The 26541-nt window shown below is 42.5% G+C and overlaps 1 protein-coding gene across 1 annotated transcript; it reads left to right on the forward strand.

The window, feature by feature from the left end:
- Window positions 1-1204: 1204 nt before the first annotated feature.
- On the forward strand, window positions 1205-24566 carry AAR2 (AAR2 splicing factor). Its single transcript, XM_073606514.1, has 5 exons — window positions 1205-1270; window positions 9240-9783; window positions 15000-15217; window positions 20648-20877; window positions 23862-24566. Exons 2-5 carry the CDS (start codon window positions 9242-9244, stop codon window positions 24081-24083), a joined length of 1212 nt encoding a protein of 403 aa, XP_073462615.1. The 5' UTR covers window positions 1205-1270; window positions 9240-9241; the 3' UTR covers window positions 24084-24566.
- The last annotated feature ends 1975 nt before the right edge of the window (window positions 24567-26541 follow it).

Raw genomic sequence — 26541 nt, forward strand, 5'->3', positions numbered from 1 at the left:
AGAAGTCCTGGAGGCGGATATGGGAGGAGGTGATGAGGGAGCTAGAGAGCAGGAGGTCTTGGGAGGAACGGAGAGGGCGATTTTATTAGTTTTTACAAATTTTTGATGCAGCATTATAACAATTCCTAAAAAATCTTTTTTGACTTATATATTGGCGCCGTTTGTCATTTTTCATTTTCACATACACACGCTGCCTATGATTGGTGGCGTGCAATGCCGGTGTTCTGTCAAAATATCTATCTAGTCAGAAACTCCAACTACTTAACTTCCGGTTTCTTTAAACAATCAGTAATTGGAGATTTTTACGAATTGCTGTTTGGACACAACACCGGCAACCGAATACAGTCCGGTGCACGATATTATGAGCAGAGATTGGTACTCCGCACCGATACTAGCCAACAAAATGGCTGCCTCTGAGGCGGCGACAACTTTATCCTCCTTAGCCGCAGTGCTGTCAAAACAACTTTATCTTCCTGTACCGGACTGTATTGGGTTGCCGGTGTTGTGTCCAAACAGCATTCGTCAAAATCTCCAATTACTGATGGTTTTAATAAACCGGAAGTGACGTGGTTGGAGTTTTTGACAGAACACCGCCTTCCTGCCGGGTTCGATACGGACACGTCCGAGCCAATTACTATTGTACATGCAACGCACAGCTGCACCAGATTTTGATTGCTCCAGTTTTAGTAACTACCGCCATAGACTGACATAGAGATGCATTTACAGGCTGAAAACAAAATGCCAAACGCCTGTAGGAGCAGGGTTTTTCTTTTTTAAAGCCCTGTATGCAAGAGGCCTGATACAGTAACATGGACAGAAATACGCTGCAACCGGGGATCCTGGGTGCTGTATATATACCGGGGTGTTTTCGCCAAACGCCTGTATTTATGTCTGGGTGCATAAAGCCTAATAGTACATATATTTCTACTGATACCTCAGAGACGGGTCATTTGTGTGTGTATGTATATATCTATAGATATATCTATATATATATAGATATATATATATAGATATATCTATATATATATATATATATATATAGATATATATATAGATATATATATATAAAGATAGCTAGTCTCTATATCGTCTTGAAACACTCTGGCCCCACTATTTCATATTCAGTGTCAGTGTAAGCTCTGAATGACAGGCTTTTATCTCTGACTTCCCTCACCAACACAGAGGAGAGGCGGAACCCGGGGATTCTTTGCTCTGTTTCTAGGGGAAGGGTTATGCGGAACACAGGAAGTGGTTCTGCAGTTGCAGACAGGTGAGTGCTGTGTTATTAACACCATGTGTGTTAGGGGAATGATCTGCACCCAGGTACAGGGCAGGGTTCAGGCAGCAGACTATCCTCTGAGTGTTCTGTATTAGTTCTAGAGAAAGAAGGAGGGAGGAGAGTGATCTACAGATGGAGCACTTCTCCAATGTCTGCTGTGTGTGATTGCTGTGGGGTGTTGTGTATGATGTGTTCTCTGCCATCTAATAGGCTCCATTCACAATGATTTATCACCAGCCTAATGCCCGGTACACACGCACGATCCGATTATCGGACGAATGTTCGTCCGTTTTTTGGGGTTTTTTTGCATGCTAATCTCACGTTGAATCTGATGAGTTTACTAAAGTCATGAAAATTCCCGTACGACAGCATAAAAATTTGGAAGTGATGTCATGTGTTGTAATGCATTTTTATTGCATTTTCGAACGATGGGTGTACTGATTAAACGAAAATCGTACGATCTGGCATCGTACGAAAATAATTTCCGTGCATGTCCGATAGAATAATATCGGATGAACTGTCCTGATCGGCTCTTGAAAGCGCTGTACTAATGATCTGATTATCGTACGATCGATTCAAATGCGGCATTTTTCGTACGATTTTCGGATTGTGTGTACGGGGCTTAAAGCTGGGCATAGAGTTCATTTTTTTTAATCATTCTACCAGCGATTTGCATGAAAAAAACTGACCAGATTTCCCTATTCATACATTTTACATAGCTCCCAACTGTCCCTGATTTGGAGCAATGTCCCCTTGTCTCTGTCCCTCATCCCTCCTCATTTGTCCCTCATTTTGGTCTGATCTATATAGATGTATATAAAATGCACTTTTTAGCTATCAAAGTGTTTTCCAGCACTAAACCTTTCATCTGATTTCTAAATTGCTGCATTTGTAAATTCCAAAGGCCAATATAAAGGAATAGTAGTGGTAAAAAAGCACTTGTGGGTTTAACCAATCTTGTTTTTTTTTGTACAATTCTCCTTTAAGGGGGCGTGGCCAGGGGTGTGTCCCTCGTTCCCGTCTCAAAAAATTGGGAGGTATGTATTTAAAGCGGAGCTCCACCCAAAAGGGGAAGTTCCGCTTTAAAGAGGAAATAAACCCTTGTGGGTTTTACTTCCTCATTTTTTTTCCCCCTGCAAAGTAAAAGCATAATGGGCTAGTATGTGATATACTAGCCCATTATGTGCTACTTACCCGCAAATAAAGCCCGCGCCGCCCCTGCTAGTGGCCGTGTCCATCTTCTTCCTTCCGGGGCCGCGCACTCCGGTTCTGTGACTGCCCGGAGTCGCGTCACGGCACTTGCTAGTGAAGAAACGGCATGGAGGGCGGTTTCCTCACGATGCATGCACGATGCATGCGCCGATGCATGCGCCGATGACCTCATCGGCGCACTACAAGGTAAAAATCTAAACGGTGCACGTTTAGGATATATTTACAGTACCTATAGGGAAGCCTTATTATAGGCTTACCTATAGGTACAACTTCCGCATTGGAGGTATACAACCACTTTAAGGACTCGTCCCCTGCTCCTCTTGAACAATTGGCAGTTTTGAGGAGCAGGTACCCATTTCCACTCGGACACCGCCTAGGCCAAGGTTTCTCAACTCCACTCCTCGGTACCCCCAACAGGTCATGTTTTCAGGCTCTCCTATTATTTTGCACAGGTGATTTGATCAGTTTCACTGCCTTAGTAATTGCCACAGCCGTTTCATCTGAGGGAAATCCTGAAAACATGGCCTGTTGGGGGTACTCGAGGACTGGAGTTGAGAAACATTGGCCTAGGCCAGTGGTTCTCAACCCCTGTCCTCAGGATTCACTAACAGGCCAGGTTTTCAGGATTTCCCTCAGATGAAATGGCTGTGGCAATTACTAAGGCAGTAAAACTGATCAAATTACCTTTATGTATTACCTTGGGGAGATACAGACTAGAGTTGCCACCTCATCCCTTTAAACCCGAACACATATTGATTACACAGGTTCTGTGGCTGATTAAGGTGGTAATTAAACTCACTTGGTGCCTTATGTGCAATAAAATAAGCCTCAGAACATGTGTAATTCATATGTGTTCGGGTTTAAAGGGATGAGGTGGCAACCCTAATACAGACTAGAATACTGCAATCACTGAGCAGCAAACTGTATACCTGTGATGTATTTCAGTTATCTTTCAAACCTGATGGTAAACAAGTTCATCCCGTCTGCACTTGTAATCCCACCACTGGGCTCCTGGATGAATTTGCTGTGATACCTAGAGCTGCCACTTAAATTGGACAAGTGTGTAAACAGTATTTTATCCTCTATTCTAGCAAACCCAAAATAGTGTAATAAATAGTGGCGCTTAAAATAGCCGTGCTAAATGCAATAAAGAAATAGAAGTGATCTATCTCAATAAAAATAAACAGTGGATACAATAAAATTGCCTGTGTTACAAATGTTCATATCACCTTATAACAAGTGAAAGACACTGATATCAAACGTAATAATTTTTAAACAATAATGCCGTGTACACACAACTGGACTTTTCCTTGGACTCAAGTCCGAAGGACTTTTTGACGGAGTTCTGACGGAGTGGACTTGTCTACAACCGATCACACCAAAGTCCGACTGATTCGAACGTGATGACGTACGACCGGACTAGAATAAGGAAGTTCATAGCCAGTAGCCAATAGCTGCCCTTGTGTCGTTTTTGGTCCGTCGGACTAGCATACAGACGAACAGATTTTTTCGATAGGATTCAAGTCCGTTGGAAAGATTTGAAACATGTTCTATTTATACAGTCCGTCAGATTTTTCGACAGAAAAGGTCAGATGAAGCCCACACACGATCTAATTGTTCCGTCGGACCTTTGCTGTCAAAAAGTCCGGTCGTGTGTACACGGCATAGTAAGTGACATTAATAAATTTCTATCACTCTGTGACAAGTGAACACAAAAGCTAAACAAAAAAAAGGATTTCTTTTGATGAACATATACTGTGTATTAAAAAGTCCATTAAACAACGGGGAAAAAAACAATCCAATGAAGTAATTCCAGTGCACTGTTCTTCTATTCATCCACCACAAGCGATTCCACTCCCCTCAAAGCTCGCACTCACCAGCTTGATTTGCCTCACACTCTCGTGTTTGGCTAAAATCGCCCTAAACCACACAAAAAGGGGTTAAAAATAATCTCCGAACTCCAGCCGTGTAAACCAAGGATCTCTCCACATGTAAATGATAAAAAAAGTGCTCCAATAGTGTGATAACGTAAAACCAGTTTAATAAAATATTTCGTAATCTTCCACCATTACACTCACATAAGTCCAAATTCAAAGCACGCAAAATATTGTCGCAGCAGAGAACTTCCATGCAGTTTTAGAGCGATGTATTCCGGTCACGGCGGACCCAAGGTGTGCGGTAGCTGATAACAATCTCACCCACTCCTCAGACCCGAGCTTCCACTTTCTGGTGCAGCGTATCGAATCACAGCGTATCGCATCACACGTTGATGATTGCCGTACAGCCACGCCCCGACATGTTTCGTCACAGACTTAATCATGGGATTGGCTGTATGGCACGGCAATCAATCCTTTTATTCACTTCATACCAATGACGGGCGAAAATGAATCCCCTGCGCATGCGCACTTCTTATGTCCCCATTCCCGCAATACACCACCGACATTACATCTTTATACAGTGGGTACATACACACAATATGAAAATAACAATATATAAAAAATCGTTAACATTATTATAGATACCCCCCCGCCTGTTATGTCAAACCAGCATATCTGAAAACCAGACGTATATTTTATATCGCCACTCATTTCCTAATCATCACTGAATGTGACATAACCCGCTCAAGTGGAGTGATCTGAAATAAACTAAAATGAATGGTTGAAAACATACATAATAAAAACACTTCTAATTAGCATCCTATCTATACATAAAATTGCTAGAGGTAGATGAGTCAGGGTCATATTGCTTAGTTTCCACTGGTCGGCCCCCCATATAATCCATCTACCTCCACCCCTCATCCTGCCTAGATCTTCTAAAAAAATATACTATATTACCGTATATACTCGAGTATAAGTCGAGGCCCTAATTTACCACAAAAAAATGGGAAAAACTTATTGACCCGAGTATAAGACGAGGGTGAAAAATGCACAGCTACTGTAAGTGGAAAAGAGGGTCAACAATGCCCATTTGCAGCATCACTGTGCCCATTTGCAGCCATAGGTCCCCTGAACTTCAAACTCGGTAGTTAAGGGTTCCTAGATGCCCCCTAGCTGCAGCCAAAATTTGGGGTCTCTGAACCCAAAGGGTCCCGAAATGACATTGCTGCAGATGGACACAGTTGACCGAATTTGGGGCCACGTATCTCGGGGCCACTTAGTGCTAAGAACCTCAAATTTGGTGTGCAAACCCAGTGGAACTAGCACCATAAATTTTTCAAAGTTGGGGTTTCTAGCACTAACTGGCCCCGAGATACAGGGCCCCAAAAATCAGTTCAGAAAATGTCAAGCACTTTTCTGCAGCAGAGAATGACATTTTCCGAACCGGTTTGGGGCCCCGTATCTCAGGGCCACTTAGTGCTAGGAACCCCAGCTTTGGATATGTTATGGTACCAGTTCCACTGGGTTTGTACACCAAATTTGAGGTTCCTAGCACCAAGTGGCCCTGAGATATGGGGCCCCAAAGTCGGTTTAGAAAATGTCAAGCACTTTTCTGCAGCAGAGAATGACATTTTCTGAACCGATTTTGGGGCCCCATACATCGGGGCCACTTAGTGCTAGGAACTTCAGCTTTGGATATATTGTGGTACCAGTTCCACTGGGTTTGCACACCAAATTTGGGGTTCCTAGCACCAAGTGGCCCTGAGATACGGGGCCCCAAAGTTGGTTCGGAAAATGAAATTTTTTGCTGCAGAAAAGTGCTTGACTCGAGTATAAGTCGAGGGGGGCACTTTCAGCACAAAAAAATGTGCTGAAAAACTCGACTTATACTCGAGTATATACGGTACTAAAAATGGTATATAAACATGCAAGTCTGGTAACAGCAAACTGTGTATGCGATATATATATATACTCAAAGCCTATTACAGTAAACTAGAGCAAATCCATAACCTAACGAATCGATGAAATCGAATCAAAAATTATTAATAAAACCGTTAAGGTCTACTTCAAAATTCAACCCTCTGGGAAAGAGACACCACTTCCAGGTGCAGGTAACGAGTAATCCAGCACTACAGATGGTCTCTCACCAGACACTCCCCTGCTGTCAGCTCAAGCAGATGTCACTCATCTTCTGAATCCAGAGAGGACCCTGCCGCTGCAACCAATAGGAACTGTCCATGTGACACGGGCATTGATGTGGACATCAGAAGAAGGCTCACCTTAGATGTAAACAGGAGAGAAAAGAAGTCTCAGGACTGCAGCTTCAGGTGACCCCAAGATTTAGGTAGTTCTTTTTTAAATGCAGAAATCAATTTGAGGGTGAGTTATCCTCTAGATTGGCCTGTCCACAGCTCAGAGCAGAGCTCTGGAGAGATATTACACCTTACTCCCTATCCCCTACACATTTAACCCTTACAGTGTGTGCGCATGTTTGGGAGCGGGGCGTAAGGCGCTGCAAGGGTGGTAGTTTTTTAAATTCCCAGAGTTGGGCTTTAAGGACTTTCTTACTGATCAAATAAGCAGGCTGCCATTGCTGACGTTTCCTTCTGAAATGACTCTATCACTGGATGTCATGGTAATCCAGTGGCTTCAATAGTTTGACTCTCTGATCTGAAACAAGCATTGCAGATCTGGAGTTGCAACATTTTTCCATCTTCTCTAGCTGCATGCTTTTCCCAGGTCAGTGATTCAGATAGTACTAAAGCAAATATAGTCAGCCAGTTTCCTTGCTGTATTCCTTGCCTGCTGATGTATGCTGTTTTTTCCAAAATATATCCTTTCGCAAGTACAAGGAGCAAAGTATCGTAACTCATAACAACTGGATTTGACTCTACTGAAGGCTGACCAGTACAAGATGGTTTGGTGTCTATGATGCTGCACTTTGCTGCTTGCATTATTTTAACCACTTCAGCCCCGCAGATTTGGCTGCTGAATGACCAGGCCATTTGTTGCGATTCGGCACTGCGTCGCTTTAACTGACAATTATGCAGTCGTGCGACGTTGCACCCAAACAAAATTGACGTCCTTTTTTTTCCCCACAAATAGAGCTTTCTTTTGATGGTATTTGATCATCTCTGCGTTTTTTTTATTGCTCTATAAACAAAAAAAAGAGCGAAAAAGAGTGAAAAAAACACAATATTTTGAACTTTTTGCTATAATAAATATCCCCCTTTTTTTAAAAAAAAAAAAAAGCGTTTTTTTTCTCAGTTTAGGCCGATATGTATTCTTCTACATATTTTTAGTAATAAAAATTGCAATAAGCATATATTGATTGGTTTGCGCAAAAGTTATAGCGTCTACAAAATAGGGGATAGATTTATAGCATTTTTATTATTATTATTTTTTTTTTATTTTTTACTAGTAATGGCCGCAATCTGCGATTTTTATCGGGACTGCGACATTATGGCAGACACATCGGACACTTTTGACACATTTTTGGGACCATTGGCATGTATACAGCGATCAGTGCTATAAAAATGCACTGATTACTGTAAAAATGTCACTGGCATGGAAGGGATTAACACTAGGGGGCGATGAAGGGGTTAACTGTGTTCCCTGTGTGTGTTTCTAACTGAGGGGGAGGGGACAGACCTAGTGGAAATGACAGATCGTGATTCCTAGCTATTAGGAACTCACGATCTGTCGTCCCTTCAGAACAGAACAGTGATTTGTGTGTTTACACACACACACACACACACGTCCCTGTTCTGCCTCTCATGCCCATGATGGCTCGTGGCCGGTGGTCATCGCAACCGCCGGCCACGAGCATCGGCACCCCCGCAGTGCAGCGGGCGCTATCCCGCTTAAAGGAGCCGACGTACAGCTACGACGGCTCGCGGGATCGCGTCGACCCGCCACAGTATAATGACGGCGGGTGGTTGGCAAGAGGTTAGTTAAAGAATTACAAAAATGTGTTTTTGATTTCTGACAAAATTATGGTCTTTTGGGTCAAATAACTCTTAATTTAATTTAAGGATTTTCAAGGTACACAGCATAATAGGACAACGGGCAACAGAAACATGAGTTATGTACATATATTGAAAATAATTTGGTTGAACTTAGGCCGAGGGCCTTACACAAATGAAGGTCATGAAAAAATGGGGATAGAGATGAGAAGTGGGACAATCAGAAGTAAAGGGGGTGGAGGGTCTACACTGTCTCCAGAACAAGACAATGGTCTGAGGATCCCATAAATTCTGGAAAATAATCGATGTCTAGTTTACTGTGCAAAATTAAGGATCTTTTATCTGTGTGTGCCCACTTAAAAGGTTCACTTTAACATTGGAAGAAAGAAACACGACTTCCTTAATTTTTATAGTAAAAGGTTAGAAAATGTATGAAAATTTGTGCTTAAAGCAGCTCTTCACCCTTCTTCAGAAAACTTCACCCCTCCTCCAGTCCTCTACATGTATAGGTAGGTTTACATGCCGTGCTCTGTGCTTCCTTTGCCTTCTGGGATATGTAACAAGCATAACAGGCATAGACGTTCAGGTAAGGAGGAGGGGGAGGGCCTACCGGCGCATCATCGGGAGGCATGGCGACCGAACCCGGAACAGCCGGCAGCCTGTCAATGATATTGAATCAAATATGGCAATGCGGGACCGAGCCATGTGGGTGAGTATCTGAAATGTTCTAGACACACCACCAGGTAAGCAGTGGTTGTTAAAAATATATATATATAATGGGTTATAATTTGGGAGGGGGAAGTGAAAATCTGCTCTAATGTTTATTGAGCCTTCAACTAGAAGAACTTGAGTGGCACGACCTTGTCTTGCATAGTAATTGACTTCATTTTTCTTGTTATTTTGAAGAAATGGCAAACTCGTCCACAGAAATGGATCCTGATCTGGCCCGGAAGCTGTTCTTTGAAGGGGCCACACTTGTGATTTTGGGTGTTCCAGAGGGCACAGAATTCGGCATAGACTTAAACAGCTGGGAAGCTGGCCCTCGTTTCCGAGGGGTGAAGATGGTGCCCCCTGGACTTCACTTTATCCACTATAGTGTGAAGAGGCTGAGGGGAGCTGCTGGGGAAACTGGGCCACGCTCTGGCATTTTCTTCTTTCTGGAGCAGAGAGCCATCCACCTCCTGCAGTTCGATGCTCAAAGAGAGGAGATGGATGCTACCTCCCAAGAGGAGGCTGAAAATCTACGGGAACAGCTTCCTTCCTTGGACCCATTCCTGGGGCCGTACCCTTATGACAGCCTGCGTCATTGGGTATCCTTAACCAGTCACATTACTAAAGAGGCCATGCTAAAGTATCAGCCTGCCTGTGGGACAATATGCTCTTTCCCAGAGGTCCTTCCTACTGAGAAGATGACCCACACAGAGGATCGTGCTAAACACAACTTGCCCAGGTAAATATGAAAGCATGGGAGGTTATGGAGCTTGGCCTAGCTGGGTCTAATGTCTGTTTTTTCATGCTCACTTAATCAGAATTGCTGTCTGAATACTGTTAGATATAGATTTCTTGATCTTAACCTCTTTGGTCCAGCATTCAGGGGAGGGTGGATCATTGTGATATTGTAAACAAAATTTTAGGAAATATGATACAGCGCTGCGCTAAACAAACTAAGTAAGCAGCCAACACACCCGTAGACTCAGGGAAAACAGAACAACTAAAAAATGCACAGTGTGGCGCTATTAAGTGAATACAAAAAAAGTAAGCATAAATATTTAAATCAAAAACATCTCATGTGAGCATTTGTGACAGTGACTAGTGAAAAAGTAACACATATGTGTATATAGATGAATTAAGCATCAAAGGCAAAATCAAATATAGAGTCCATAACACCAAAAAGAAAAGTCCGTGATGGCAGTGTGTAAATGGTATACAGGTATACTTCTTGTATATGCAGGAAGATCAATTAGACCCGGTAGCCTGGTAGATGAATGGACCATAAACGACCAGAGGTGCACAGAAATTTAAAAACGGTGCCAGGACCATCACCAGAAGATATGGAGGCTTACCAGAAGTAGTGGCCTGAAATAGCATATGCTAGAACAGGTCAAGTAGGCTTGGTGACCAATATCCCTCTATAATGTGTACTTGTCTCAATCCAGAGAACTAAGTGTAATTTCTCTTTGCTGCCCTGTTCTTCTATTATCAGCATGAGTCGCTTCTGACAAGTTTTCACGATACCAATAGGTAAAACAACAGGGGAGCTTCAGTTCACATGGAGAGTGATAGAAGCAGTTTTTATTTTGTGTCCTGCGGAAAGAGACTGAAGACGGGGTGAGGATTAGGAGTTGTGTGGGAAGTGGAATCGTTTGGTCACCCCCCCCATGAAAGGGTAAAAGTGGCAGAGCCCGGGTCGGGGAAGTAAAGGCGCGGAAAGATGGCGCTGTTCAAAGTGTAGGATTTATAAAGCTCACCTGAGCTTTCGGAAAGCAGGTGGCAGGGAGATGAAGTTACTCTATAGAGCTCAGTGAAAAGAGATGATTGGAGGGAAGGGACACACCCCCAGCACACAGGTACAGAGCTGAGGCTGTCACTCACAGGCTGTGAACTGAAGCTCCCCTGTTGTTTTACCTATTGGTATCGTGAAAACTTGTCAGAAGCGACTCATGCTGATAATAGAAGAACAGGGCAGCAAAGAGAAATTACACTTAGTTCTCTGGATTGAGACAAGTACACATTATAGAGGGATATTGGTCACCAAGCCTACTTGACCTGTTCTAGCATATGCTATTTCAGGCCACTACTTCTGGTAAGCCTCCATATCTTCTGGTGATGGTCCTGGCACCGTTTTTAAATTTCTGTGCACCTCTGGTCGTTTATGGTCCATTCATCTACCAGGCTACCGGGTCTAATTGATCTTCCTGCATATACAAGAAGTATACCTGTATACCATTTACACACTGCCATCACGGACTTTTCTTTTTGGTGTTATGGACTCTATATTTGATTTTGCCTTTGATGCTTAATTCATCTATATACACATATGTGTTACTTTTTCACTAGTCACTGTCACAAATGCTCACATGAGATGTTTTTGATTTAAATATTTATGCTTACTTTTTTTGTATTCACTTAATAGCGCCACACTGTGCATTTTTCATTGTGATATTGACTTAATTTCTCATTATCTGTAGTAAGAGCTGTTTGTTATGTCTACCTATTGAGAATATGTTTTTTCTCTTGATAATCTGTACAAGGATTAAAGGTTAGGTTTAACTGTATTAAAAGTGTAAGCCTTACTATTTACGCCACAAAATTGCCTGCTCATACCAAATCTGTGGTCCTGACCTACCTCTTGTAGCTTACAAACTGCTACCTTTGTTTGCTCCCAATGGCTAAAATCGATGGGTGAGTGAAAAAAGGTAGATATGTAAGGGGAAATCCCTAAAAAACAGTAAAAACTAAACAAGGGTTCTAATTTCCCACTGTATTGAAAACTGAAAAAAAATTAGCTCAAGTTTTGGCTGGACTTACATTTTTAAGTGCACATGTTGCTTTGCCTTGCATTCAGTTACTTTATTTTATATGTGTTTAGTTAAAATCAATAAACCTTTTGCTGCTGCTGAATAAAGTATTATATCGGGGGGCAGAGCCAACATTGAAACAGATTCTCAGCTGCTAAAAGCACTTTGGCATTTTCTCCTGGTTGCTGGCTATGTAGTAGAAATGATTCAAGTGGCTTCATAGCACTTGCTGCAAAAGGTGCTGATCTCACCTGTGATGAATGAACCTGGAAGCGCTCAGATTTGAACACTTCACGGTTCAAATTTGTCAATTTCGTGCCCCTCTGGCCGGGAAAGAGCACAGTCTGTGACATTAGGGCCTGCTTAAAGAGAACCTGTCACCTGCACTTTGCTATCACATAAGAGTGTATCAGCCTTATTATGCGCCCCCCCCCCTCATTTTTTGTACCATCAAAACTCCAGTATTGGGACCCATCCCAACTTTTTGGGATTGGCACCCTGGTGGTCTGTATCTGCTTTTTGGACACGTGAGATGCCATGTGCGATGGCCTTGCAATAATGGGATAATTGTTTCTGTTTGTTAGTTTAGAATGTTTACATATGACCTTGTTGCCGCTCTGATTGTGCTTTTTGACCATCGATCTGCTGTACAGTATACTGTAGTTAGAGATGCACTGATATATTAGCTACTGAAAATTATCAGCTGAAAATAGGGTTATCAGCGTTTTGACGATAGAAAAAAAAAAAAGGTGCCGATAATGGCATGCTGCCTTCCATGCAAAATTGCGTCCCCGTTGACTTCTGTGCAAAATTGCATCCCCGTTGACTTCTGTGCAAAATTGCGTCCCCGTTGACTTCTGTGCAAAATTGCGTCCCCGTTGACTTCTGTGCAAAATTGCATCCCTGTTGACTTCTGTGCAAAATTGCATCCCCGTTGACTTCTGTGCAAAATTGCATCCCTGTTGACTTCTGTGCAAAATTGCGTCCCCGTTGACTTCTGTGCAAAATTGCGTCCCCGTTGACTTCCATGAAAAATTGCGTCCCCGTTGACTTCAGTGCAAAATTGCGTCCCGTTGGCTTCAATGCAAAAACGCCCAACCACATTAATTAAATTAGAAAGATTATTTATTTATTTTTACACACTGTCGGTTTCGGTTGTGCACCCACGTGCATACATGTCGAAAACGACAATTGTATCACTACACACATTTAAGTGCAAGGAATAATTCTAGGGCCATCTTTCAGTGTTAGTGTTAAAGTATGACTTATGGACAAATCTGGGTACTGTAGTTTTGTGCCATTTTCATGGGTGCATGTCATTTTCAGATTTGGCATATTCTGGTATCTATTTACTTGATGCAAGCTCATCTTTTTTACAAAAAATTGGGTATTATTTTGTGTTTGTGTGCACTAAACTTAATTTCAGTGTATTTTTTTCTGAAAATATAAATTCAGTAAACCAAAAAGTGGTGCAATGTTATTGTGTGATATTATAAAATGGGGGGGGGGGTGTGATTCTTTTTCTATAACCACTGTATGGCCTCCTTTTGCGACAGCATGGACCTGAAAGGATGTTTCATGGTTTGTTGTTTGAGCATTTTGCAGATGTGTATACAGTGAGGGGAAAAAAGTATTTGATCCCCTGCTGATTTTGTACGTTAGCCCACTGACCAAGAAATAATCAGTCTATAATTTTAATGATAGGTTTATTTTAACAGTGAGAGACAGAATAACAACAAAAAATCCAGAAAAAACGCATTTTAAAAAAGTTAAAAAATGTGCATTTTAATTAGTGAAATAAGGTATTTGACCCCTTCGCAAAACATGACTTAGTACTTGGTGGAGAAACCCTTGTTGGCAATCACAGAGGTCAGACGTTTCTTGTAGTTGGCCACCAGGTTTGCATAATTCTCAGGAGTGATTTTGTTCCACTCCTCTTTGCAGCTCCTCTCTAAGTCATTGAGGTTTTGAGGCGGACGTTTGGGAACTCGAACCTTCAGCTCCCTCAACGTATTTTTTATGGGATTAAGGTCTGGAGACTAGCTAGGCCACTCCAGGACCTTTAATGTGCTTTTTCTTGAGCCACTCCTTTGTTGCCTTGGTGGTATCTTTTGGGTCATTGTCATGCTGGAATACCCATCCACGACCAATTTTCAATGCCCATTGTCCCTTTGATGTGGTGAAGTTGTCCTGTCCCCTTAGCAGAAAAACACCCCCAAAGCATAATGTTTCCACCTCCATGTTTGACGGTGGGGATGATGTTCTTGGGGTCATAGGCAGCATTCCTCCTCCTCCAAACACAGCGAGTTGAGTTGATGCCGAAGAGCTTGATTTTGGTCTCATCTGACCACAACACTTTCACCCAGTTCTCCTCTGCATCATTCAGATTGTTCATTAGCAAACTTCAGACAGTCCTGTACATGTTCTTTCTTGAGCAGGGGGACTTGTGGGCACTGCAGAATTTCAGTCATTCACGGCGTAATGTGTTACCAATTGTTTTCTTGGTGACTATGGTCCCAGCTACCTTGAGATCATTGACAAGATTCTCCTGTGTAGTTCTGGGCTGATTCCTCACCGTTCTCATGATCATTGAAACTCCACGAGGTGAGATCTTGCATGGAGCCCCAGACCGAGGGAGATTGACAGGCATTTTGTGTTTCTTCCATTTGCGAATAATCGCACCAATGGTTGTCACCCTCACACCAAGCTGCTTGGCGATGGTCTTGTAGCCCATTCCGGCCTTAGGTCTTCAATCTTGTCCCTGACATCCTTGGACAGCTCTTTGGTCTTGGCCATGGTGGAGAGATTGGAATCTGATTGCTTCTTTGGACAGTTGTATTTTATACAGGTAACAACTATTAGGAGCACTCCCTTTAGGAGCACTCTCTTAATCTCAGCTTGTTACCTGTATAGAAGACACCTGGGAGACAGAAATCTTGCTGATTGATGGGGATCAAATACTTATTTCACTCATTAAAATGCAAATCAATTTAAAACTTTTTTGAAATGTGTTTTTCTGGATATTTTGTTGTTATTCTGTCTCTCACTGTTAAAATAAACCTCCCGTTAAAATTATAGACTTTTTTTCCCCTCACTGTATAGGATCATGTGATATACACTTGCACTGATACATTTGCTCAATGTTTAGATATGACAAGATGTGTCAGAACTATAAGGAGGGCATGTCAAGACTTCCACAGATGAAACAAAAAGAAGGAACACAGATCCGCTTTAGCACTCTTCCAGAGAAAATGTACCCAGCGAATGCTACTCCGGCTGAAGTCACACAGCACAGCATTGACCTGTCCTACGCTCTAGGTCAGCTGATGGATGAACACTACCCAGAAAAGCCTTTGGATATACTAGGTCAGTGAAAATGTTTTATGTGTGCATGCAGAGTTTGCCCTTTACACCTTTGCCCATTAGGTGTGCTGTTCGTGTCTCTTTTATTCACAGACTTGCATACATTCACCTGTTTAATTGCTGGCAAACCTGTTAAATCTAGTGGCCTTCCATGCAGCCCCCAGCTCAAGGGAATGCTCTTTAATAGATTGAAAAAGTCCATCAAATAAAAATAAAAAATAAATACTTGCATCCACTGAAACCTAAACCTACAGTGAACCCAGAGAAAGGCAAAAAAAAACCATATAAAGCATGGTCTGGTTTACTCTAACCGGGAAAATTACTATGGTTGCTATGATTAATCACCATTAACAGTGCGAAACGCGTCAGTACCATCTGGACCTGTGTCTCTGATTGATGTATGGATCAAGCTTTATTTAATAAAGGCATTATTTTGAAGTGCGGCCGTTCTTTTTTCCATTTTTCTGCCATTTGACTTTGCTAAGCCGGCACCCTTCATCTCCTATATACTAGGACGGTGTGAACACAAGCGATGGCACCTGGAGCGGTAATTACCTTGATTTGGCAATAAAATTACTCTTGGAATCAATATTCTTTAATAGCCCTTATAAATAGTAAGACGTTTGGCCCCTTTCACACAGACCGCAAAGGGGTGGTAAAACTTACTATGGCAGCCAAAGGGGATGATACTCATGCACATTGCAACGCAGTGATGCTTTGTGGCTGGGGCAAATTTAACTCCATTTGTCGAGTTTGACAAGTGACACCACCTGTCAAACTCACTCATTGAGGTCAATGGGTCTGCGCCACAACTGCGATCCAAAGACTCAGTGCATGGTAATTCAATACAAAATCCCCCTTGGGTTCGAAAAAAAAGAACAGCCTAAAAAAAGACACATTCAGGAGGTGGTCTCCTAAGGCCCCGTTCACACTTGGCAACTTGGAATCGCAGTTCTGTCCGCGATTCACAATCACGTGGCAGTCTGTGTAAAGTTTGGGTGTTATTCATTTTAAAAGGCACTTCAAACGCGGTGTGATTTTGCCATGATTGCAGCGAAACGCGACTTTAAAAAAATCGCGTCAAGCTTGTCGCCCAACAAGGAGCAGGAGCTTCTTTTGGGTGACAAACCGGCATCGGGCAATCCATTGAAGTGAATAGGCTGTCCTATGCGTGACGCATGGAATCATGTAAAAATCACCCACACATAATTGCGAGCTCCCCCTACGCAAAGTGTGAATGGGGCCTGTATGACTGGTAGCCGCTGCTCTTGACACCCTCTGAAAAACAGTGCACCGTAGATTTCTTCACAGAGGGCTCATGTGAAAGGGGCACATATTATATTTATTTATTTTAGCAGTTTCTGTAGAAGGTCACATTTTCACAGCTCTTGCAGCAAATATATGAGCTTTTGCCCCTCTTTCTGATTTTCATGGCTTTTCCTTCTTTGAAGCCCCGCTGATCAGTTTCAGCGTTGCTATTTACTCTTTAAGCCCAGTGAAATCAGTCCTTAGAAATCCAGTACTCTGAAGCAGCATGGCTAATCAGTGTTGGGGTGAGAAAAGCCAAGCCGTGAGGGCGAGGATGAGTTTATGCCTAAACTTCAAAGGCAGAAAACCTTCTGCATTGGTAATACAGCATAAAGTTTAGCGATGCGTATCAACCAGTGTGATTTCTACTCTCACACGTCTACAACCATATGAGCAATTAAAGGTGATTGCTGACTGGTTGCTATGGTTTACTGCACTTTGCATATCACCTCATTACAGCTAAAGATTCAAAAGACAGAAATAATTGCAGCTCTGTTTGTGTTATATTATTATATGGCTAGTAGTAGTTTGTCACATTTAGCTGGACTTGTTCTGTAATTCTAGAGAAGATTCAAAGCTTCTGCAATGTTGAATGTCCTCAATATTAATTACAGAACAAGTCCTGTTAAATGTGACCAACTACTAATAACTGTACTATGATCTAGATCAGGGGTTTTAAATAGGGATGCACCGATGTATCCGCCGCCGAAAGTTATCAGCTGAAAATAGGGTTATCAGCATTTTGGCAATAGAAAAAAAGGTGCCAATAATGGCTGCCAAAAAAACGTGTACGACTTTACCGGTGCATTTTTCATAGGTCATGTGAGTCAAAAACCACATCAACGACGCAACACAGGTGCATTTTTGATGCATTTTTGCCGGGTTTTCAATGCATTTCAATGGGGAGGTGCGTTTTTTTTTTTTTTTTCTTTTTCTTAACTGACCAAATATGCACCAAAAATGCAGCAAGCAGGATCTTAAAGTGGAGTTCCACCCATTTAAAAGTCAGCAGCTACAAAAAGTGTAGCTGTTGACTTTTAATAATCAGACACTCACCTGTCCCATGGTCCAGCGATGTGGGCGTATGAAGCCTCGCTCCTCTCCATAGTAACCGGAATTCTAACTGTGGGCACCCGGCTGTGGCTTCACAGCCGGGCGCGCACTGCGAATGCGTGAGCCGGGCGCGCACTGCGAATGCGTGAGCCGCGCTGCACGCTGTGAATGGCTGGGCAATCTTCTGGGACCAGTGACGTGTCCCAGAAGATTGCAGGGAGGGAGGGGGCAGAGGTGATCTTCTTTCCGGCGCCAAGGGAGGAAGTGGGAGCTGGGTGCCTCTCTAGAAACAGGGTACCCACTCCTCCCCCCCCCCCCCCAAAAAAAATGACATGCCAAATGTGGCATGTCAGGGGATCACCAGCACTTAAAGCTGAAGTTCCATTTTGTGGGTGGAACTCCGCTTTAAGACTAGGTTCACATCTGTGCCGGTGGTGCAGCTGCAGGGATTGCAAAAATACCGGCAGACGCAACCAACCACACAGAGAAATGCGGAGCCTGTGGGTGGATGCCAATTATCCTAATGGCATGCCGCCCGCACTGGAAATTGAATCTCAGTTCCCGTGCGGACTGCGATTTTAAAAATAATGCAAGGACTTATTTACTGCTTGTCGCAGGGCAAGACCGCCCATTCAAATGAATGGGCGGTCGTGCCCACACAAACCGCGGCCTGGGCGGCCGCACAGGTTTGAACCTGGTCTTCAAACTGCAGCGGAAGCGCAAGGGACCAGTGTGAAGACATACATAGAATTTAAAGGGATGCATTTCTCTTGAGCTTTTCTTGCGTTTTTTTTTTTTTTTTTTTTAACGCAAAAGCGCTTCAAAAACTGCTCAGTGTGAAAGTGACCTATCACCCGAAAAGGTGCTGATAATGGCCGAAAATGAATTCATAGTCATTTAAATTCATAATATTAAAAAATGAAAATATAATACAATTATAAATAAAAAGTGTATGTGTAATAAGTATATATATATATATATATATATATATATATATATATATATATATATATATATATATATATATATATATATATATATATATAATCAATTTTTAGAACTGCCCGTTTCGGTTTTTGGAATTTTCATTTTGGTGGACCACTAGTATCAAACTCCATTTTATCGCAGGCCGCATTAGCCTGTTGTATCTGTTAGACTAGATGTCCAGAGCACTCCACTCCCCCTTACATCAGATGTCAAGACCCTCGCCACCATCAGAAGTTGAGAGTCCCCCACTATTCCTTACTTTGTGCTGCTGCCGGAAAGCAGCCGGGAGTGGAGCTGGGAAGCAGAAAGTGCAGGGTCTGGAATAGGGCCAGGGAAGGCCTGGAGTCAGCTGTCGGAGTCTGGTGAATGCTGAGACCAGGGGAGGCAGAGACAAGGGGGTGCTGATGCTACACAGAAGAGCGCAGGATCTGGTGGAGGAGTTCTGCGGTTGACTGCTGAGATGAGGTGGAGGCAGAGACAAGGGGGTGCTGCAGGAGTGGTGCGGGGGCCACATAAAAAGGCTTGGCAGGCCGGATTCGGCCCATGGGCCTTGTGTTTGACACAGAAGATATAAATAAATGAGAAATTCCACAAAGGCATAGTATTTCATTAACCACTTGCCGACCAGCCGCCGCAGTTGTACTGCGGCAGAATGGCACAGCTGGGCAAAAAGACGTTATGTAACATCACTTCGCCCTGTGGACTCTAGGGGCGCGCCCCCCGACCCAATGCGGTGCTCGGCGGTCATGATCACCGCCGGGCTTCCGCGATCGCCGCTGGCACACGGAGAACTGGGATCTGTGTGTAAACACACAGTTTCTGGTTCTCCGAGGGGAGAAGAGACAGATCGTCTGTTCATACAGAGTATGAACAGCGAGCTGTCATCTCCCCTACACAGTCCCCTCCATTCAGTTAGAACGCACACTAGGGAACACATTAACCCCTTGATTGCCCCCTAGTGGTTAACCCCTTCACTGCCAGTGACATTTTTACAGTAATCCAATGCATTTTTATAGCATTGATTGCTGTGTTAATGCCAATGGTCCCAGAAATGTGTCAAAATTGTCCGATGTGTCCGCCATAATGTCGCAGTCCCAATAAAAATCGCAGATCGCCACCATTACTAAAAAAAAAAAAAAAAAATTAATAATAAAAATGCCACAAAACTATCCCCTATTTTGTAGACGCTATAACTTTTGTGCAAATCAATCAATATACGCTTATTGCAATTTTTTTTGTTTTTACCAAAAATATGTAGAAGAATACATATCGGCCTAAACTGAGGGAAAAAATTGCTTTTTTATATATTTTTGGGGGATATTTTTTTATAGCAAAAAGTAAAAAATATTGTGTTTTTTTTTTTTTTTTTTTCTTTTTTTTCAAAATTGTCGCTCTTTTTTTGTTTATAGCGCAAAAAATAAAAACCGCAGAGGTGATCAAATACCACCAAAAGAAAGCTCTGTTTGTGGTAAAAAAAGGACGTCAATTTTCTTTGGGTGCAACGTCGCACGACCGCGCAATTGTGAGTTAAACGACGCAGTGCCGAATCGCAAAAAGTGCTCTGGTCAGGAAGGGGGTAAAATCTTCTGGGGCTGAAGCGGTTAAATGTTGTTTTTTTTTTTGTTTTTTACGCAAGTAATGCAAGTTCCTAAATTTGACTTGGTATTAGCCTCTTGCATTCCCCTGTACAGCAATACTCAGACACAGAGAGAGGGGAATCCTAGGAGCCAGTCAGGTGTGCTGCATACAGTTGTGTGTACAATGAACATGGTGAGAGCAGAGGGATGACTTCATCAGTTGGCCGTTGCTCTGTCTGAGTCAGTAGGCCAGACAAGTGGTATCATTCACCTTGCTGTGCTGTGTAAATCTTAGGACTGGATGGACAGAAAAAATAAACCTTTTGGTAAGACAGCTTATACTGTATATTTAATTTGTGTATTTACAAATGAAGTTTAGCTTTAAATAACTTCATAAAAGTGCAGTTTGAAGACATGAAGCTTCCTGTACTCTTTCCTTTCCAGAACTCTGCAATAATCTACCCTTTTTTTTTTTAAATATAATGTTCTCTTTTTATTTTTTCCTCAGCTGAACTGCAGTTCGCCTTTGTGTGTTTCCTCCTGGGGAATGTATATGAGGGGTTTGAGCAATGGAAGAGTTTGCTGAACCTTCTGTGTCGAGCAGAGACCTACGCTCTACAGCACCTAGATCTGTACAATGAGCTCATCTCTATCCTGTATCACCAGTTGGCCCAGGTGCCCACAGACTTCTTCATAGACATTGTGTCCCAGAACAACTTCCTGACCAGCACTTTGCAGGTAAATGTAAACTTTATTATGGTATACCTGTAGGTGAAAGGCTGTCATTGCTGAAAACCTTCTGAAATGCCAAATCCTTGGCTGCCTCAGTACTGGCTTAGATTAAGCTTGCAATGCCAATTCCAAGCCTTTTTCTGACACTTTTGTTTACATGTAAAAATCTGTATTTTTTTTTTGCTAGAAAATTAGACCATTATATATATTTTTTTTAAAGTGGAGGCCCTAGAAAATGGTGGGTTTTGCAATATTTTATGCCACACAGTATTTGAGCAGTGGTTTTTCAAACGCAATTTTAAAAACAAAATACACTTTTTTTTTTTTTTTAATTTTTAATGCAAAAAAACACAATACATAACCCAATTTTTGATAAAATATAAAATAGTATGTTGAGTAAATAGATACCAAACATGCCACGCTTTAAAATTGTACACACCTGTGCAACGACAGCAACATATATCTTACTATCCATAGGCGACACTTTAAAAGTCTTTATAGGTTACCACTTTACATTTACACAGGAGGTGAAGTGTTAGAATTACTGCCCATGATCTGACGCTTGTGATACCTCATGTGTGGGATGATCGCTGTTTACGTGCGTGCAGGATTGACGTTTGCCTGTGCATGGTGGGACAGGGGCACTTTACTTTTTTTTTTTATTATTTTTTTTTTTTTTACACAGTTGCTTTTTATTATATTTTTTTATCACTTTTATTGTTGTCAGAAGGAATGTAACCATCCCTTGTGATAGTAAAAGGGATGTGACATGTACTCTTTATGGAGAGATCTGGGGTCTATAAGACCCCAAACCCCTCCTCTGCACTTAAAGGAGAAGTCCAGCCTAAGCTCGTTTGGCTGGGCTTCTCCTATGGGTCACGTTTTGCACTGCTGTGACCCGTTTTAGGCAGAGAGTGGTCTCAAGTCTGCTCTCTGCTGACGTCACCAATATTAGTCCAGGGACATCGTCATCCCAACTCTGGGATTCTGGATCCGCCAGGTGCCTGGACTGATAGCCGCCTCAGCCTCTCAGCGAGCCGCTGAGACGCCTGTTCCCTGCCCCTCCACAACTCAGCGCTCCAGTGAGCACGGAGGAGCAGAGCAGGAGAGCTGCTGATTGACGGGGGGGCTGAGAGAACCGAGCCATTGGCAATGTTCGATGGCTCGGTTCTCAGTGAAGAGGCACCAGGGGACAGATGCCACATCGGATTGATGCTGCATCCACCTAGGTAAGTATGAATCTGCAGTAACCCTCATTCCCATACTTCTTTTTTAAGAGCATTTGATCATACCAAGATTGGTGAGATCAAATGCTTTTGATTTTTAAAAATGGCGCCGTTTACATCCGGGCAAGCGATGTGACGTCACAGACGGAAGCGCCAGCTGGTCTATCAGGACTCCTAGTGGGACAGAAGATATCAGTACAGCCGCAGGGGGATGTCCCCTACTGCTGCTTGTAAAAGCATTCGACTAATTAGCCGCTAGGATTGCTTTTACTAGAGAGCCGACCGTTGGCTCTAAAAAAATGGTACCGTGATGATGCCTGGCATCATCCCCGGATAACCACTTGAAGTCTAGCATTGTACGGGTACATTGCTGGTCAGCAAATGTTAAAGAGACACTGGGGGAGATTTACTAAAACTAGAGCAACATCTGGTGCAGCTCTAAAGAGAAACCAATCAGCTTCCAGGTTTTATTGTCAAAACTAAATTGAACAAGCTGAAGTTAGAAGCTGATTGGCTACCATGCACAGCTGCACAAGATTCTGAGTGCACCAATTTTAGTAAATCTCCCACACTGTCACCATGTCCTTTTTTTATGGAGCAATGGCAGTGCCTTTGTAAAGGCCCCTTGCTGCTCCTTCTGTTGCAATCGGCAACAATACCAATACTCAGTACTTCTGTACAACTTAATACCCAGTATGACAATTTGTCATGTGTTAACAAGCATTCCATAAGCTCCCTTGAAAATGAAAGGGTGTCAATACACCCCAGCATGGTCAAAACCGCACCTGACCCTTTTTCAGGAACTGTGTCAAATTGGAAAAAAAAAAAATCACCAGATTTCGATTCATAAGCAACCAAATTTACATAGAAAGCTCAACTTTATCTTCTTTATAAGTGAAGCTTTAAATTTTACTTATCCTCCCATTCCAACCCACTGCCCGAGAGTCCTACAAAGCACATTCTCCGATTGGCTCATCCACGTGTCTCTTCACCTCGGCCAACCAGAGAACATCTTGACTGCATTGATAAAAAATACAAGGCTGTTCTTGATTGGCTGACATGCCTTAGGACCAAATCTGTTTGTTTCCAGACACAGAAGAGAAGTGCCAGGAAGACAGCATTGCTTACTTTATGTAGCACAAGCTTCTGCAGTTTGTCACAGCCTCCACAGCGGCTGGACTGTTCTGTAGCAGTAAGCATTCATTTGAACCCAATACAATATTTTAAAGTGATGGGAAAGGTGGAATTCTGGTTTAAAGGATAAATTCACTTTTACAAAAAAAATAATAAATGCACATTTTTTTTGCAGGTTAAAATATGTGCATTTATTTTATTTTTGTTTGTTAGGAGCCTGTAAAGCATTGCACCCACTATCAGCAGATTGTGGGTGTAATGCCAGCTCCTGCAGACTGACTGTGTAGCTGTCTGCCCATACCTCCAATACGGGCAGGCAATTACTGAATGACAACAAGCTCAATGACCTACCTAGAGTGCTCATTAGCAACCTGGTAGTTAATTGAAAACGACAAGCCTACAGCCGCAAAGGCTGTCGGTACTTGTAGTTCATTGATTCACAGTGATCTGTCAGGGGGGGGGGGGTCAGATGCTGAGCATGTTACACCCTAAATATGTTCAGAAAGATGATCTTTTCCCTTTTAACAATGACTTGGTATAGCATATGGGCCATCACATGTAGGGCAGCAATGCTGAACACGGAGATTCTCTTTTTAAAGTACTAATTACCTATGGTTTACCTCTTTCCAGGTTCTTTTCTCATTCCTATGTTCTCAGTCTACGAATAAAGACCTGAAGCGAAGAGCCATCCGATTCCGAGCCCATTTGACCAAGAAATTTCAGTGGGATTTTGAAGAGGATCCTCTGGACTGTGCTCCGGTTGTTGTCCAGCTCCCCGAGGGTTGGGAAAGTGAGATTACAGTACAAAATACAACCTCAGAGGGAAACAACGAGACCGCCCTCCCTTCATAGCCTGTAATACAGCAAACAAGACAGACATGACACAAGACTGATGACTTGTTGTATAGGTTCTCTGCAGTAAAGCAATATGTGGCTTCTGCTTAAATGTACAGATGGAGAGACCGCATACATAGAAACTGGTCAGAGCGGTAGACTGGGATCTTTGGCAGAGGTGTTTAACATGTGACTGGGGCCACAAAATCTGCTGTTATGGTTCCTAGTCAGTGGCATTACTGTATATTGGATACCACTTTTTTGGGATTGCTGCAAAATGGCACACCGACTTTTGATGTCCCCTTATTTGATAACTTTTATTGAATATGTTCCATTCTGTTCTTTATTTTGTGGCTAAACGATTGCATCCTGTCTAAACTATTCTTAAATGTCTGAAAATACTGCACTTAATACCAAGCCGTGCAGCTTTCCCATATCCTGTAGTACAGTCACACAGGTGAGTGCACTTACCTGCAGTCATTAAAGTATATGTAAAAACCCCTGCGCTTTGCATGTAATTTCAAAAAAATTTAATATGTTTAAATATGCAGCCTTCATTAAAATAATATCTGTTGATTCTGCCATGAAAGTCCTTGTTCAGGCACTTCCTATTAAAGGGTGACAACTATCTGTCCCTGTGTACTAAGGGCTCATGCACACGGGGCTGTAAAAAAAAAATGCCACTTTTACAGGCGTATTTTTTATTTTAGCCTGTAAAAGCATTTCTATGCTCACCTGGGCATTTACAGGCTTATTAGAAGAGAAGTGTTTACAGGCAGAAAAAAACCATCACCAGCACATTCAGGAGAGAACATTTCAAAATGCTTGAATGCTCTAAATGTCTAAACGCTCTTAAACGCTAGACGCAGTTAGCACTTGAGCCGTCATTCCAATGACCAGGATACATTTTATATTCTGGCCAATGGAATCCAGCACTCAAGTGCTTGACGCCTAAACACCATATGCAATATGCAAATTTTGGCACTTTTTTTAACCACTTGCCTACCAGGCCAATTCTGACGTTTCTCTCCTACATGTAAAAATCATATTTTTTTTGCTATAAAATTACATAGAACCCCCAAACACTATAAATATTTTTTTAGCAAAGAGAATACAATGGCGGTCATTGCAACTTTTTATCTTGCACGGTATTTGCGCAGCAATTTTTCGAATGCGTTTTTTTTTTTTTGAAAAAAAAAAGTTTTGTGCTTTAAAAAAAAACAACACATTAAAGTTAGCCCAATGTTTTTACATAATGTGAAAAATGAAGTTATGCCGAGTAAATAGATACCTAACGTGTCATGCTTCAAAATTGTGCACCAAACTTCGCTACTTAAAAATCCCTGACACTTTAAAAAATTTTACCGGTTGCATGTTTTGAGTTAGAGGAGGTCTAGGACCCAAATGTATTGCTCTCGCTCTAACGTTCACGGCAATACCTCACATGTGTGGTTTGAACACCGTTTTCATATATAGGCAGGACTTACGTATGCGTTCGCTTCTGTGTGCGAGCTCATGGGGACAGGGGGCTTTAAACTTTTTTTTTTATTTTACTTTATTTATTTTAGCCTGACACTTTTTTTTTTTCCCAAAAAATTTTTTTTGATCACTTTCATTTCTATTACAAGGAATGTAAACATCCCTTGTAATAGGAATATGGCATGACAGGTGCTCTTTACAGTGAGATATGGGGTCAATAAGACCCCACATCTCACCACTAGGCTGGGAAGCCTGAAATAAAAAAAAAACAAAAAAAAAAACAATCACCGCTTCCCAGCCGAAGCGGTGCCGTTTTTTTTTAATACAGAGGTCGAGCGTGACGTCATAACATCGCGACCGGCCTCCAAACGATCACAGAGACTCCGGCGACCATCTGGTCCTCTGGAAATCTCTATTCTGAACATCCGGGGCCGGCGGATCCTGTGTCCGACTCACCGATCGTATCGGAGAGTCGGTAGAAGCACCGGAGGGCGGCGAGGGGGGGTCCCCTCTCGCCTCCTGTAAGAACGATCAAGCGGCGGAACAGCCGCTATGATCATTCTTATGGTGCACAGATTCACCGGCTCTAAAAGACAATATTTGAAAGAGCTACAGGCCTCATTTGGATATCCCCGCTCAAAGCTGAGGACGTCATTTGGCGTACAGCAGGCGGGAAGCGGTTAAGCGGCTTTTTCCTGCCAGAGGTAAAAGGCATTCCAAGGGGAAAATCAAACACCTCACGTGTATGAGGCCGTCTTGTGCTCCCTAAATTTTACCCTGTGGATGTTTCAACACATTATGCAGGCTTAGACCACTGTTACCATCAGGAAACCGACCTTTAGAAATGCCATGCAGCCATTACTGCAGAAGATCAGCAGCATTGGGAAGCAATAACGGGTGAAAATAGTTTTTAATTAAATAAAATGGTAATTATGGTACATCATGCTTTATCAAACTAAATCTCGTTCAGTTGGAGTTTACAACTAATTTACCTGCA

Source organism: Aquarana catesbeiana, linkage group LG12, assembly GCF_042186555.1.
Source record: "Aquarana catesbeiana isolate 2022-GZ linkage group LG12, ASM4218655v1, whole genome shotgun sequence".
NCBI classification, from domain to species: domain Eukaryota; kingdom Metazoa; phylum Chordata; class Amphibia; order Anura; family Ranidae; genus Aquarana; species Aquarana catesbeiana.